This window comes from Azolla caroliniana, unplaced genomic scaffold (assembly GCF_043228905.1).
Source record: "Azolla caroliniana isolate FFs.n. ecotype wild unplaced genomic scaffold, voAzoCaro1.0.p SCAF_11, whole genome shotgun sequence".
Classification (NCBI taxonomy): domain Eukaryota; kingdom Viridiplantae; phylum Streptophyta; class Polypodiopsida; order Salviniales; family Salviniaceae; genus Azolla; species Azolla caroliniana.
This window is the reverse complement of record NW_028230446.1, coordinates 15613834-15629493: the sequence shown is the minus strand read 5'-3', so window position 1 is coordinate 15629493 and position 15660 is coordinate 15613834. Positions and strand designations below refer to the sequence as shown.

The window sequence follows — 15660 nt, the reverse complement described above, 5'->3', positions numbered from 1 at the left end:
TTTCATGCTTTTTGGGGAAATTCTTGAGACGTATACTCTAAATGGCTTTGAAACAACTAGGTTGGACATTCGTGATGTTGGGAAATCTTCTATTATTTTGTAATAGATGGTAATTGCACATTTTGACGTGCATAATAATATCTCAAAGATCCCGACACAACCAAAGTTAGAGATTGATAACACCATGAAAATTGTTCTACTCTTCTGATATGGACGGTAATTTTCACAATAGGAACATTATAGTCTCAAGGAGCTCGAGGAGATGAAGTTTGAGATAAACGACACATGGAATGATGATATGATTGATATGTTTTGGCTAATGGTTGGTCATGGTCATTGTATGAGTGTGGGTATTGAGGGTACATATAGCACGTAAAGTGCCAAATGGGAAGAAGAAATTATCTCATGTTAAGGGAGAGCCTAGAGGCTAACGTTGAACCAAAGCAATCCTTCATAAAAGAGAAGGCTTATTATTTTTCATATATGTATCTTCATTCATTCATACATATAAAACCTTTGCTTCTTCCCCTGCTTCTTCCCCTGCTTCTTCCACCTATCCCACTCTCAACCCAAAATCTTTCTCTGCTTTATTTGTTTAATTCTCTCTCTCCCTCTTATGAATTGAAGCTCTGATTCCTCCCTGCCCCTTCCCCGCCCATGGAATTGCAGGTTTCTACTGTGCCAGGGATGAGAGATTGCTTCGTTGCATTACCTCTCCATGCTATCGATGCCTTGCAAGGCAGAAACAGAGATGATGATATCTTCTCTGTTACGCTTGAGCTCAGATATCCCAAGAGCTCTAATTTGTCGGATCGTTTCTATCTGTCTTGGGCTGGCGCTTCTTCCCTCTCATCTTCTATCGAGGTTATCTCTTCTTCTTCCTTCTATCAAAATCTGTCCTTTATTTATCTTGATTCTCCTCTCTCTCTATCTGTATTAGGCATTCTTTTCTTTATTTTTTAATTTTTTAATTTTTTTTTCTTTTCTTTCTTGTCTGTAGTTAGAGAATGTCATTTTCTGCATCCTTGTTCGTTTAGAAGTCCTTATGATATCCTTTCTTACTGATATATAACACCATTTGCAGCCATATAATGGTATTTGAAATCATGAATATGGTAGGGAACAAGCGTAAGGTGTATATTTTATGCTGATGTATGTGTTTAGACATAACAAAGTATAGACTTTTGGTTTTAAACGTCTATTATTTACAGGTGTCTAAGAAGCTAGCAGAGTGTGTGGGGCTTCATGATGGTGCGACATTATATTTAAGGGCGTTAACAGATGTTGCAAATGCTGTCTCTGTTGAAGTAGAACCAGCGACAGAGGATGATTGGGAGATTTTGGAACTTAATGCAGGTTTTGTTGAAGATCATATCCTTAGTCAGGTATTAATTTAGTACCGTGTTGTAGACCAAATTAACTTTTCCATATTACTGTTTTCCTTCATGAATTTCTAAGCTTTATGTATATAAATTTATGTAAGATTCTATAGTTTTACATTTCTATTTTAACAGGTTGGTGTGCTTAGCTCAGGGCAGCTTTTTCCTATCTGGGTTCATGGAGACATTGTCCTTACACTCCGTGTTATCTCAGCTGCACCAAAACAAGTGGTCTGGATCTCTAACTAATCGCAAGTTATTTTTTAAGAGGAGGTCACGACTCACTTGGCAATGCTGTTTCTTGCTTTAAACAGGTCCGGCTTGTGCCAGGAACTGAGCTGATCGTAGCACCAAAACCTCGTAAAACATTTACACCACGACAAAACACCACTATTGTTGAGCCATCCATTGTAAAGGCATGTTTACGTGTACAAGAACTGAAATCCTCACTGTTGCAGCCATGTAAGCTGGAAAACTTCAAGTGTTCCATAGCACCTACAACAAGTATTTTTGTATCGGCAAAAACTGCAAAGAAAATACCTTTGATCAATGGTCAGCTTGTAAGTGTAAGAAGTCTAGATGGCGCATTGAAATGGAAGGACCAGAATGGAAAGAATGAGGCTGAAAAGAAAGATGCCGAGAAGATTGATAGGCCTGCAAAAAGTGTTGTGTTGCGGGTGGTGTATTCTCATCTTGTAGCGAAGGGACATGTTATGCTTTCAAGCGCAATTCGACTCTTCATTGGAGCTCAAATCCATACACGTATGTATAACTAGTCTTCTCAACAAATTCTCATTACATACTAGTCTTCACAACTGATGCTCACCCGATAAATGTTGATAGATAGTCATGCCAATGAAAAAAAGTGGTACATAGATTTTGCATCCAGTTAAAGAAAGAAAGAAATGGCACGATGACATGTCTCAAGATACAAAGTGGTACATGTGTGAGAATTTAAAAACAAACTCAGAATTTCAGTGAATAAATTCTCTCCGTGAAAAGAAACATTGAACGAATGTACGAAAACTAGTGCTGCCTCAATAAAAAATATTCTCCAATGCTACTGGATATTGCCGTCTGGGAAGCAACTAATTCCATAGGCTCTTGTGTATGCCTTAATTATGGTCTTATTTTGTATGCCGGACATGGCAAATTGAAGAAGGCAATGAATATCTGGACTTCGTATGTTCTGGTCTCCAGATCGCAGATCTAAATCAGTCATTTCCTGTATAGATAGAGACTTTGGGATCTTGGTTTGTAATACCCCCTAGTCCTGTATTTCAGCACTTGGGATACTGGATGGCCATGGATGTATCTCAGACTGGATTTCAGGTCCCATTTCTGATAAGTTACGTATCAAAATTGAGCCATGGCTGTTCAAGTGCAACTGGAAGTTGCACAAGCTATTATGGTTCTAATGATTGCTACTTTCTGTCAGTGTTGTGTGGTCAAGCAAAATGATAGATGTGTTTGACATACCCCATTATAGACTTTGGGATCTTGGTTTGTGATACCCCCTAGTCCTGTATTTCAGCACTTGGGATACTGGATGGCCATGGATGTATCTCAGACTGGATTTCAGGTCGCATTTCTGATAAGTTACGTATCAAAATTGAGCCATGGCTGTTCAAGTGCAACTGGAAGTTGCACAAGCTATTATGGTTCTAATGATTGCTACTTTCTATCAGTGTTGTGCGGTCAAGCAAAATGATAGATATGTTTGACATACCCCATTATAGACGGGCCTGTATATCTCATAGCTCTGCGACCATTTTGACATCACGATGAAGCAATGATTGCACCATGCTTTTGGTTCATGTTTCAGGGTCTGTCACCCCAATAGTTGGTCTGCATCGTGATTGAACATATTACAGTTGGTAAATTGGCATTGAGTGAGTAACAGATTATAGGATAACTCATTAGAGACTAAGTACAATTGGCATCTTTGCAAATTCTTAAGTGTGAAGAATTCATCGCCACCCTTATCCTCTATACCCCCTCTTCAATTGCAGATGATCTTGTCATCATTGTCAATGCCTGTTTTCTCCAGTGGATTGCAATCCCCTTGGGGCACCTCAAATCTGCCATACAAGAGAGAGTATATCCATGTGCCATACAAGAGAGAGTATATCGAACAAATAAAAAATCTTCCTAAACCACATGAATGCATGGGCTTATGCAACAAATGAAAAGTTGGCAGGCATAGAACAAAGGAAGAAAGAAAGAACACTAAATTCATTCTCACTAGAGGCCAAACTTGACCTATGGGATAAAACTCACATAAATATCCAAGCTTCCACCCCTGGGTGCCAAATAACAAAGAAACTAAAATTGTTTAGCAAAACTGACCTGAAACATAAATACAACATTATTGATTCAGGAATTGGATAGATTCAATGAAGCAAGAAGCAAAGGAAAATTGACAATTTACAGCGGTTTAGCAATTATCGAAAAATTCCACAAACCACTGCATGTTATTTTATCTTCATAACTAAAACAATTGTGTTGATGATTTTTTAATGTTTTCATTTCACCAAACTGAATGTTTGAATTTGTACAGGTATAGAAATTAGAAGCTACAATAGAACCCCAAGTCTGATGAATGCGGGTATTGTACTATCATCGATCAGTTTTAAGGGTGGAGAAATATCTCATGCCAAATCTGAAAGTCTTAGGCATGTGCAAGAAGAAGGTGAAAATGCTGCTACCAATAAAACAGCGTCTGAAACTTTATCGGATTGGGAAAGACACAAGAAAGTATTAAAATCTGTATCTCTCCAACAAGAAGAGTCGGAATATGTGGAGAATGGGGGATTCCTTACTGATGGGGAGAATGCATCAGTGCGAGAGCTGTTCAAATTGTGGGCTGCTGCTCAGTTTGGTAGCATCTCTGAATGTGAAACTGAAAACTCTAGAAGTATACCTATTTCAAAAGAAACACTTATGGAGTTTTTGCTGCCAAAGCAAATACAGAATAGAAATACTCTTAAACAATTTCCATCTGAAGCAGATACGAAAAATTCCTCAGATGTTTTATACTTCCTAATGTCTCTCCAGAATTCTGAAGAATTTGATAAGAAACATGAAGGGGGTCTGCCCAAATTAGTGTCAACATCTTATAGTAGTTTGTTCATGTTTGATCAAAACTTATTAGAAATAGAAGATGTTAAAATGCCAAAAGAGGTACCTCTTAGCTTCAAAATTGGTCAGCCACAAGTTATACCTCTGTTACCTGAAAGTGGGTTTTCTAAAGGCAATGAGGGCCCAAGCTTATCATCTTTGCTGTGGCTAATGGACTCTGCTGGTGATGCTTTGAGACGTAAGTGCATTTTCATCAGTTTTGGAAGCTTTAGGGAGATTATGAAGGTTTTCTTTTACTTAGTATTTGCTTTTTTGGTTGTTGTTTACATCATAAATATTCTGAAAATGCAAATATACTCATGAAGGACTGCAGATTTCTCTCTCTTCTGAAGCTCAGGATAGATATCGTAACCTTGGTCTCCCTTTACCTGGATATGTGCTTTTACATGGACCACCTGTAAGTTACAGACTTCATGTTTTCTGAAATTATAAACTGACTTTTGGTAAGAGATCCAACTCTAGGTTTTCAAAGATATGTTACTGCTAAGTATCTTGATGGTTATTCCTTTCAAAAGATGTGGATTAGTAATTTTATTTTGCAACTCCAGCACATTTTAGATTTGTTAGTGTGGTGCAAAAAACTTCATGTGGCATGTTGTATTGAACTATATTTTATGTAGTATAAGGTTCTCATGGTAGTTTCTATTTTTACATTTAGTACTTTTTGCTGATTATCGGGTGAATTAGTCAGAGCTTGCTCTTAACTTTGCTTCACCGTGAAGCACAGATGAAAGATTAGATTGAATTGGTCCTACGCCACAATAATTTTCTAATCACGTATATGGAATCTAGCTAGTTCCCATTCTTTGAAGTGGGTATCTTTTATAGATGGAACTAGTATCTTCTTGGTTTTGAAGTAGCGTTTATTTTTTCAAGATCCTAAATAGTCGTGCTTCCTGAAAATCATGAATTCTTATTACCAGGCATCTGGGAAAACCAAACTGGCTTTGGCAATAGCGAAGGAATTAGCAGAAAGTTCTTCGATACTTGCCCATATGTATGTGCTTTGATAAGTGATGTGCTATTTTGTTTTCTTCATTTCTTCCTAGCTTATGCAGTTTCTGCTTGATAAAACCTTGTACAGAATTATGGTTAATTGTTCAGAGCTAGTGGGAGAGCATGTTCAAGCGATTCGTGGAGCATTGGAAGGGGCAATTTCTCAAGCTTTGAGACACTCACCTTCTTTAATCATACTCGATGACTTGGACATGGCAATTCCATCCAATTCTAATCCTGAGAGTAGGGAACTATCCACAACATCAGCTGTCCTCACAGAATTCCTTGCAGATATTCTCGATGCATTTCGGGTTCTCTCCTTTTATTAGATGTGTTTGGAAAAACTCCAAAATACTCAAGTTTTTCATCACTTCCCTCAATGCCCCTGATTGTCTGCTGTTTTCCGAAAATGCCCTTGTTCAACCCTGAAAGATCAATTCATGCGCTATGTGAAAAATTAGATAGTCAATTCATCCCCTTCAAACAAAACTAAGGGGCACTTGGGAAATAAAGAAAAACTCAAGGGCATATTGGAGTTTTTCTGTTTTTTGCTGTATTTAATCCCCAATCATATTTATAAATCAGAAATAACAATGCATAAGTTGGTATAGGATCATGCAAGAAGTGGATATGGGCGATGTGTTGGATTTCTTGCCTTAGCACAAGCTGTCTCCAGCCTCCCAGCATCGTTGTGTACATCAGGTTTTCATGGATTCCTTATTTATTTACTATATTATTTTCATATCTTTGGACAGAGACCTGCATACTCAACAGCTATTTACTCTTTTATAGGAAGGTTTGACTTGCATGTGACTCTGCCGACTCCAGCAACTGCAGAACGTGCTGCAATTCTTTTGCAAGAACTTGAAAATCGCAGATTGGTTTGCCAGAAAGCCATATTATCTGAGACTGCATTGAAGTGTGATGGCTATGATGCAGCTGATCTGGTTGGTAAATTGAAATGATCTGCAATTCCTGGAGCTAGATCCTAGAGGCATGCATATTATTAATGCACATGTTATATGATGGATAGATGTGCTATGTAATAGTCTTTGCATAGGGGGCTTTGTTAGCATGCCTAAGATGCAAAAGAATTCAAACTATATCTTCCTTATTTTTAGGAGGTGTTGGTGGATAGAGCTGTTCATTCTGCTTCAACCCGGTTGCTCTCTTTGACGACATGCAACGATAACAATAGCATTGGCAAACCAAAAGAAAGTGATCGTATGAATTCTTTGCAAACCTTAGAAAGGAAGAAATTTGAGCTTCTGAAGGAAGACTTCGAAGCGGCTCTTGATGGATTTTTACCTGTTGCAATGAGGGATATTGCGAAGCCTAGTGGCCAAGTTGGACGTCTGAGTTGGGAAGATGTTGGAGGTCTTAATGACACGTGCCAAACTTTGCAAGAGGTTTGAGTGTTATTTCCCTATAAAAATTGTGGATACCTCTATATCTGCAGTCTTGATTTACATTGGTGTGTAATAATGGATATTGACATTGATTTACCTTGAAGGGTTTCACTCATCTACTTTGAGCTGTGTGCTGGCCATAATTCTGTTTTCATCTGCACTGATGCCTCTTGACTCGCTTTCACACCCAATGAGTAGCTAACTTGAACTAACTTGACTGATGTGGAACTGAGGAAGCTCATTGTGTGATAATAGTTGTTACCTGGAGGTGCTATATTTGTTCTTGTTTTATGACAAATTATGAATGATGTCATAAAAGAACAAAACTAATTTATCGTAAAACAAGAACAAGCATACCACCTCCTGATAACAATGGTTCCATCTGAGGATTGCAAATTCCAATTGAATATGGTTCTACTAGGGGTGCTCACATATACTCTCAATTGTAGTGACAATTAGGTGATCAGAAATACCCCAAGGTGATCTAACACGTGTGCTTGAGAGTCTTTAAGTGCTGAAAATAAGAGGAAGGTGTTCTTATGCTTGAGTAGGAGACTGGAGTTCCTCTTTCATACTTATGAACAACAAATGCCCTTCTCTATCTTCATCTCCACAGAAAACGGATTCCCTCCCTCCACATTAGAGGTGACATTTGAATATGTATCATTCTTGGCAGTGTCTTTCTTGTTGAGAATACAAAACAAAGCCTTGATTACCACAGGTCATTGGCCATTACTCAGTCCAACAATAGGGAATAGGGCAAGTCATTTAATTTATGCTTCATAACGAGAAAATTGATAAGGGCTTCTTTGTACTATCCGTTCTTTTAAGTTATCCTTTAAGATTGATGAGTGAGAAATTTAAATTATCCTTTCCTGCATCTTCATTATCTGTATGGGCTGGGACTGTCCAACGAAAATAAAAATACAACCAAATTTCCTGATAGTTCATACTTGTCTTTCTTTTTATCTTTTCTTTAGATGCTGGAGCTCCCTGTGAAGTTTAGTAAGATATTCTCAAATGCACCTTTAAGGTTGCGATCAGGTGTCTTGCTGTATGGTCCTCCAGGATGTGGCAAGACCCATGTCGTCGCTGTTGCTGCCGCTGCCTGTTCATTACGCTTGATCTCAGTAAAGGGCCCTGAACTTTTGAATAAATACATTGGGGCGTCTGAGCAAGGGGTAAGGCTCTTATACTCTCTGGGAGTTTTTTAATCTTTGTGAAGTATCAAGGATTAAGAAGCTATGACTATTATGTATTTTTGTACAGGTCCGTGACATCTTTGCAAAAGCTGCTGCTGCTGCTCCATGTATATTATTCTTTGATGAGTTTGATGCCATAGCCCCGAAACGAGGCCATGATAACACAGGTGTGACAGATCGTGTTGTAAATCAGGTCTGTAATTCACCATGTCATGTTTTTCTCATGCATTAATTATGTTGATAAATGACCCTTTATTCTGTCATTATCTAGTTGCTGACAGAACTCGATGGTGTGGAAGCACTGAATGGTGTTTTTGTTTTTGCTGCAACAAGGTATTTTTGCACATAGTTCTATCAGAAGTTCTAAGTTATCTGTTCCATCACCACGTGCATATCCTTGCACATGTGTATATGCTATATATAAGTTCAGTCTGTAAATTGTTAAGGCAATCTTTTATTCTGGTTTATCGAGTAGTGCCCATGTGAACTTAAAACTGCATTGTGCATGCTATAGCCGCCCAGATTTACTTGATGCAGCTCTATTGCGTCCTGGAAGACTTGATCGGCTTCTTCTATGCGATTTCCCTTCAAGAAAGGAACGACTAGAGATTTTGCAAGTTCTTTCACGCAAGGTGAATGTGATAATTTGTTATAAGCCTAATGACTTCTTACATGTAAATGAATGAGTTTGAAAAAATGTTTTTTAAAAGTTGTTTCTTAAAATGCATGAGATTGAAATTATTTTGCTAAAATTTATGTAGTTGCCACTGGGTGAGGATGTAAATCTAGATGTGGTAGCATCACTAACTGAAAATCTCAGCGGAGCAGACCTTCAAGCTATTTTATCTGATGCTCAACTAGAAGCAGTTCATAGTTTTTTATCATCTCAAAAAGACATTAATGATACCAGTGCAACTAAATCGGAAAGGCCTATTATCACGATGCGTGTGATGTCGTCAGTGTTACTGAATGCAAGGCCTTCAGTTTCAGACCAGGAGAGACGTCGTCTTTATAACATCTATGACATGTTTATGAGTGCAAGGTCATCGATGTCTGATAAGGTATGCATTCATGTTTGCATTGATTTTCCTATGATTGTTTTTGTCAATATCAGTTTATGTGAATTTGTTTGTTGTAATTATTTTTTTTAGAGAAGAGATGCTAAGGGCAAAAGGGCAACATTGGCATGAAGAGTAATGGAAACCAAGGACTGACTTGCAAGAGCAATTCTTGGTATGGTCATTCAGTTCACATTTGGAAAATATTGTAAATTGAAGTTGCAAGTCCTTAATTTCATTATATTATGAAGGGATATACAATGAAAATCATTACCATTGTATCCTAACATCAATTTAATAATTATTTGTTTATATAAAGCATTGTGTTATTCTGTAAGAAAAAAATGCATCGGACAATGTGATGTTAAATTAAATAGAAGTAATTGTCGATGTCGATGTCTGCCAAAATATTTGATAAATTTTGATACAACCTAATAAGAAAATCCCATATCTTGATGACTAAAACCCATTGGCACTGACAATACGTAAGCCCGTTGCCCTTTGCAACATGTCTATTCAATTGGCTGGCCTTCCCAAAATCTCATTGCATTAAACCCATGGAGAGGGGAGGTTTAGTGTCTTGGACAATTTCATTATACATAACCTTCATATTTTGGATCCAATATCCAAGCCTCCATTCATTTTTGGACACTCTGCCCCACTCTCCTCCCCACATTGTGAAGACTGCACACGAATATGTGGCATAGTCATTATTGATCAAATTTTGAAGATGGCTCATTTTCTTCCATTCAATTGTGTCATCATCAATGAAGGCATATTAAGTTCTTCACAAAGTTGCTCAACTGTATGGTTGTTGGATATCATTGTCAACGATCGTGGTACTAGATTCATTGCAAGTGTTTTGAAGCCATATATAGCTAGTCTTCCTATTCCTCCACTAATTCTTCTAGTTGTGAATGATGATCAAGAGGAATCTGAGGTTTAATAGAGTAAAGAGATTCATTCATGATTGCACATCCTTGTAACAAGTTTGATATAACCATCTTGGTCCTTGTGTATCAATGGCATTGCTTTAGGCCTCGAGTGAGCATCAACTTTGCACGTGTGCCCAAACTTTCATGCTTCATTGTTGTAGCCATATATAGCTAGTCTTCATATTCCTTCACTAAGTTTTCTAGTTGTGAGTGCTGATCAAGAAGAATCCAAGGTTCAAGGGAGTAAAGAGATTTACACATGATTACGCATCCTCGTAACAAGTTTGATTATTATCATCGTGGTCCTTATTGTTCTATGACATCATATGCCTAATCTTTCATGTTTCTTTGTTGTAGCCATACATACCTAGACTTCCTCTATCAATTTGTGATTAATGATGATGAAGAATATGAGGTTCAAGAGAGATCCTCCATCTATGTCTAAATTATTTTATCAATTTGGAAAGACACTCTCCAAATCATCCCATCTCAAAATTATGGACAATTTGGTTAATGTTGCTAATAGATTTTCATCGACATTGTTCCAATTAGTGTAACCCCAAGTGTTTTGATTCTATTCCCTTATCACCATCATATTATCCATAAGAATATCAAATGTATATGGTCATTAACCATCTTACCTAATAAAACCATAGGGCGCTTGCATCCAGATTATCACCATTCCAACTCCTCACTCACGAAGTTTCAAATTATGGATTGTGTGTAGCTATTATGGCGTAATGGGAAAACTAGATTATCAACCTTTTGGTTGATTTGTGATCTCCATCAAATCAATGAAGAACAAAGCTCCAAATGCAATGAATATACTACTAGCCATAGTGAGAGACGTCATATTATCCCATGATTGACCATTTGCAAACACCCCACCCCATGAGTTAGAACATAATGCTCATCATCTCATCAAACTTCGATCGATTGTTTCTATGTTTGCACATCAAAGCAAACTTTTGAGTTGTAAGCTTGTTAGGCCTTCTACCATTGAGTGCAAATTATGCACCTTCAAGAAAGTCACGGGTACAAATTTATATGCACTCAACATTTGTAATCATGCAAACATCTTGAGAAATCCACATCATTTCAATTTGTCGATGAATTTGCATACTTTTTTATACCATACGTATATATGAAAATACAAGATGTTAAAGGTAGTACTAATACTTTTCTAGGCATTAATACATAACAAATAATATGATAACTTTATGATACATAGGCTACATAAGCAAAGAAATCTAAGGATTCTATCCTAATAGCTATCCATGGTCATTAAGCATGCAATGTGGTTCAAATCTCATTATTTGCATTACTTCACTAGATGTGACTACTAAATGTGGTGCATTCCACTACTTCACTAGATTCTTTAGTGAATAAGGCTTTTTGCAGTGCCATTGTAGGATTGGGAGAGACAAAATTACTTTGCTTTGGATAATATATAACAAATTTGGTACTATGCTACAAAACCATCTTATTCTATCAATGGGTAATCTGCACTCACATGTAGATGCCAAAACCATACACTTGTTCAGAATATGCACCATCACTTTCATACTACTCACCTCATATAATGTATGTCTTGAACCAAACAAGTTCAACAATTAAGGTGTTGCACTCTACTGCAATGCCCAAGCTTGTTTTCCCTATATTTTAATCCTGAGATATTCGTGCGCACATTTCTATCTTGATCACAATTCAGTTTGCAATCTTACAAGTTCGGTCCTATAAATTGGCTTTACAACTCTTACATTTTCTCATTTTCCACAAAATTAGTGCAAATGACATCGTCACCCTTCACAACACATTGTTCATATAATAGACTAGTGATACAATTGTCTTGCCTTTCAAGTTGTTGGAGCTTCTTGACTTTACATGCAACACAATTACACGAGCGCTATAGGTCCCATGTAGGAGAGTATTGGTCAACGCAAATCTGCTAAAAGGATTTAGGGTTTAGGTGGTGCATTGCAGTAGAGTGTAACCCCCGTCGACTCTGAATTAATGCTTGAAACCAAGGGTGGAATTGGCTCAACTAGTGGTTCAATAAAACCAGGGAAAACCGGGAAGCCACATAATATTATAGTGATGATTTAGTAGAAACACTAACTCCACTAAAACAAGTTTCCTTTTAATATCATGACCCTAGCATCTCCCCCAAATTTGCTAACGTGGTGCCCCCCGTATATCTCGAAACATCCATACCGATCATAAGGCAACCACATTTCTAGGAAGTCTAATCATTCATCATTGAAGTTCTTGGCAAATTTTCGACAATGTGTGTTGGGCTCCTTCAACACATGCACAAGTGTGTGTGTGTGTGTGTGTGTGTTGATGCAGTACATTCACTCATTCAATCGAAAGATCATAGCAATGATAATCACAACCCAGGGCCCTTCCCAAAGTGATGTCGATGACAATAACTGTGATGATGATGTTGTGATGGTGATGTGGCAATGACAACGACGACGACGACGACGATGATGATGATGTGGCGATGATGATGATGATGAGTGACAATGATGATGTGGCACTGATGATGTGGCAATGATGATGATAATGACGTGGTACTGATGATGATGATGATGATGTGGCAATGACCATGACCATGATGATGACATGGCGATGACAACACCTAAAAATAGATGGTGGATTGCTCTCATGTTGTGATACTTGGGTGGTCACATTCATTGGTCGGGCGCACCACGGCCACGGGAAACCGGGTGACATGGCGGGCCGTGGGGTCCATACCATCCACGTGGCCTAGACCCCCCACGGGCCCCAAACCTACTCCACCAAGGGAAGGAAGGGTTTAATCTCTCTCTCTCTCTCTCTCTCTCTCTCTCTCTCTCTCTCTCAGAGATTCTCAGAGAAAGATCCATGACCATGGCAGCCATCTCTTCCTGTGGTTCTCACCACTTCCATGGTCTCTTCTTCCCTGCAACAGATTGCCCTCCTCTTCTCCACCGCGTCTGGTCCCCTGTTAACCTCATGGAAGGGCATCGTCTTCCCTCCCCCTCCTTCACATTACATAGTACTCCTCCTCACAATCCTCCCTTTCTCCACTATGCCTTCAGAAAGGCTTATGTCAGCAATAACGATGGCGCTGGCGGTTTTGGTGGCAACAATGATGATGCCGGTGGATTTGGTGGCAACAATGATGGTGCCGGTGGTTTTGGTGGCAACAATGATGGTTTTGGAAAACCAGGTGGATTTGGTCTTTTGAGCAGTTTTTGGTTCAGGTTTGTCTGCAAGACAATTCGTGGATTTTCTTTCATTTAGTTTTTTTTCTCTTTTGATTGATCATATACAAGTTGTGTTGCTTACTGATTTTGGGACACTGGATTGTTTCCTCTCAAGTGATGTGTCAGGTATATGGACATGCTGGAAGAAAATCCTCTTCTCATCAAAAGCATAACTACTGGATTCCTCAATCTTTTTGCCGACCTTGTTTGCCAAGTAAATATCCAAAAAATATTTCCCCTTAAAAAAAAAAAACTGGTGTATTGTCCCGTAGAATTATTTTAATGGGTTTTTATAGATTTCAACTTATGTTTCTCATATTATCATCAATCTTTTTGGAATTGAACTTTTTATGGAAACTAATAATTCAAATGTATTTTCCTAATTTAGAATTTATGGTACATTTCTGGAGTATACAATTTGTATCCCCTATGTATTTCTCATGCCTCTTGAGGTATAAGTTATAAATCATACGCTAAAGAACACTCAAGGTGTTACATTTATGTTTTTAGGATTAGGATTTAGATTAGCCTAAACCCTTCATTGTTCTTGTAATACTATATTCGAAAAGACTTAAAAAGAATTCCTCTCAAGCTCAGATTGTGTATTTTATTTTCCTCAACAGATCTTTTTTGAGAAGGTTCCACAGCTGGATATTCAGCGAATTCTATCATTTACTGCTCTTGGCTTTTTTCTGAGTGGACCTGGCTTGCATTTTTGGTATGCTATCTACAATTACGTTTATAGTGAAGTTTTGCAATGGAAAGGATGGGAGAAAAGTGATAGTGTATTGTATGGTGGGATGTTTTTGCATGTTCTACGCATTTAGGTATGGACTGTTGCCCAAACTAATTCCGATGCCAGGATTTCAAGGATTGTTTTTGCGACTTTGTGCCGATCAGGTACATCTGTATTTATATTTAATTAGTTATCTTGAGAAATGGACAGATAGGTGGTCTTTGTATTATATGATGATCATCATCACATCATTCAAGGACTGTATTACATAATGATGATGATCATCGTCATCCAAGTAAAAAAGGAAACATGGGTGATTCCTTGTCAGAATGGCAAATTTTCAAGGATTTTGGAAATTCATGGCTATTTCTCAATTAGGGTTTGGCTATATTCCCCAAAATTTGATAGAATCATTTTAGAGCTTACTAATGTACTGTTCATGCAAAATAAATGAAATGTTCTGGGAATTGAAATATTAGTTCAAAATATATGTTATACAAACATAAACACGATGGAAAACTTGCTTGAAAAATCTAGTGAAATTCAATAGGAGATCAATTATATGAAAATGTAACTGAATTTTCCAAATGACTTTCTTTTGTGGTCTTTGTTTATATTAAAAGTGTCATCAAATTTTAATTGATGGCCAATGATCGATCTGATGCACATTGCAGTGGCATTTTAATTTTGGGGGTATGTTGTGTGTGTGTGTGTGTGAGAGAGAGAGAGAGAGAGATTCCTTTATTTTCAGATTGTTTTCACTCCTATAGCTTTGGGATGTGTGTTTGTCGCATTATGTATTCTGGAAGGCCGGCAACACGAAATTGTGCCAAAGCTCGAGAAGGTTCATAAATAATAATAATAGTTATTTTCAAAAATCTTCCCCCTATACTTTTGCCTCAAAAGCCCCTGTATTTGCGTTAATAATAGGATTGGCTTCCTCTGGTGATTGCAAATTGGAAACTGTGGATCCCATTCCAGTTGATTAATTTTGGATTAGTACCTTCACAACTCCAGGTAATATCTTTGTTTTAGATGATAACATATTTTCATTGTTTACTTGCAAACAATGATTTTTCAACTTCTGCAATTTTATAATGCCTTTATTATCATTGGTATAAAAACACAGGTAGCTGCAACAAGCTTGATGGGTGTTGCGTGGAGTATTTTTGTTTCGTTTATTGGACATAATTGAAGAGGTTTTGCAAGCATCTAAATTTTGATAACATTAAAAGGTGGGTAGTTCTTTGTTCGAGATAATCATATCTCTCTTGCTTAGATCTACCACGTGAACCCATGGCATTGATGAAAGAAGTAGAGGGATCTTCATACTATGTAGCATCTAGTCAAAATCACCACTCATTGAAATGGGACTTCTCTTTGGTAAATGTAAGTTCTCACTATATTTGTCTAGCAAATTGCTTTAGTTATCTGCTTCATCTAATAACCAAACCTAAACATTTTGTATCTCTCACTCTCTCTCTCTCTCTAGGTGACTTATACTGTAGAATCAAAGTTATAAATTTGAGTGAATCCAAGTTCAATCATCA

The 15660-nt window shown here is 37.6% G+C and overlaps 2 protein-coding genes across 5 annotated transcripts; both read left to right on the top strand.

Moving 5' to 3' along the window:
* Positions 1-577: 577 nt before the first annotated feature.
* On the top strand, positions 578-9512 carry PEX1 (peroxisome 1). 2 transcript variants are annotated; one of them, XM_087326804.1, is made up of 17 exons: positions 579-864; positions 1212-1385; positions 1515-1610; positions 1694-2141; positions 3940-4698; positions 4826-4917; positions 5444-5517; positions 5605-5827; positions 6128-6218; positions 6309-6463; positions 6638-6925; positions 7906-8106; positions 8195-8320; positions 8399-8460; positions 8642-8759; positions 8889-9188; positions 9279-9512. In XM_087326804.1, the coding sequence occupies exons 1-17, from the start codon at positions 658-660 to the stop codon at positions 9315-9317; spliced, it is 3453 nt and encodes a 1150-aa protein (XP_087182930.1). In that variant the 5' UTR covers positions 579-657; the 3' UTR covers positions 9318-9512. The 2 variants fall into 2 exon arrangements, 1 of the variants encoding a protein (XP_087182930.1); XR_015530440.1 differs by lacking the exon at positions 9279-9512 and having other exon boundaries at positions 578-864; positions 8195-8294; positions 8889-9047.
* Positions 9513-12972: 3460 nt separating this feature from the next.
* On the top strand, positions 12973-15660 carry LOC147857983 (uncharacterized). Of its 3 annotated transcripts, XR_015530410.1 has the most exons (8): positions 12976-13371; positions 13501-13588; positions 13998-14092; positions 14202-14274; positions 14862-14954; positions 15041-15127; positions 15240-15499; positions 15619-15660. XR_015530410.1 is itself a non-coding variant. In XM_087326603.1 (7 exons), the coding sequence occupies exons 1-7, from the start codon at positions 13010-13012 to the stop codon at positions 15303-15305; spliced, it is 864 nt and encodes a 287-aa protein (XP_087182729.1). In that variant the 5' UTR covers positions 12976-13009; the 3' UTR covers positions 15306-15660. The 3 variants fall into 3 exon arrangements, 2 of the variants coding, with proteins under 2 accessions (XP_087182730.1, XP_087182729.1); XM_087326603.1 differs by having other exon boundaries at positions 15240-15660; XM_087326604.1 differs by lacking the exons at positions 14862-14954; positions 15041-15127; positions 15240-15499; positions 15619-15660 and adding an exon at positions 14368-14838 and having other exon boundaries at positions 12973-13371; positions 14202-14333.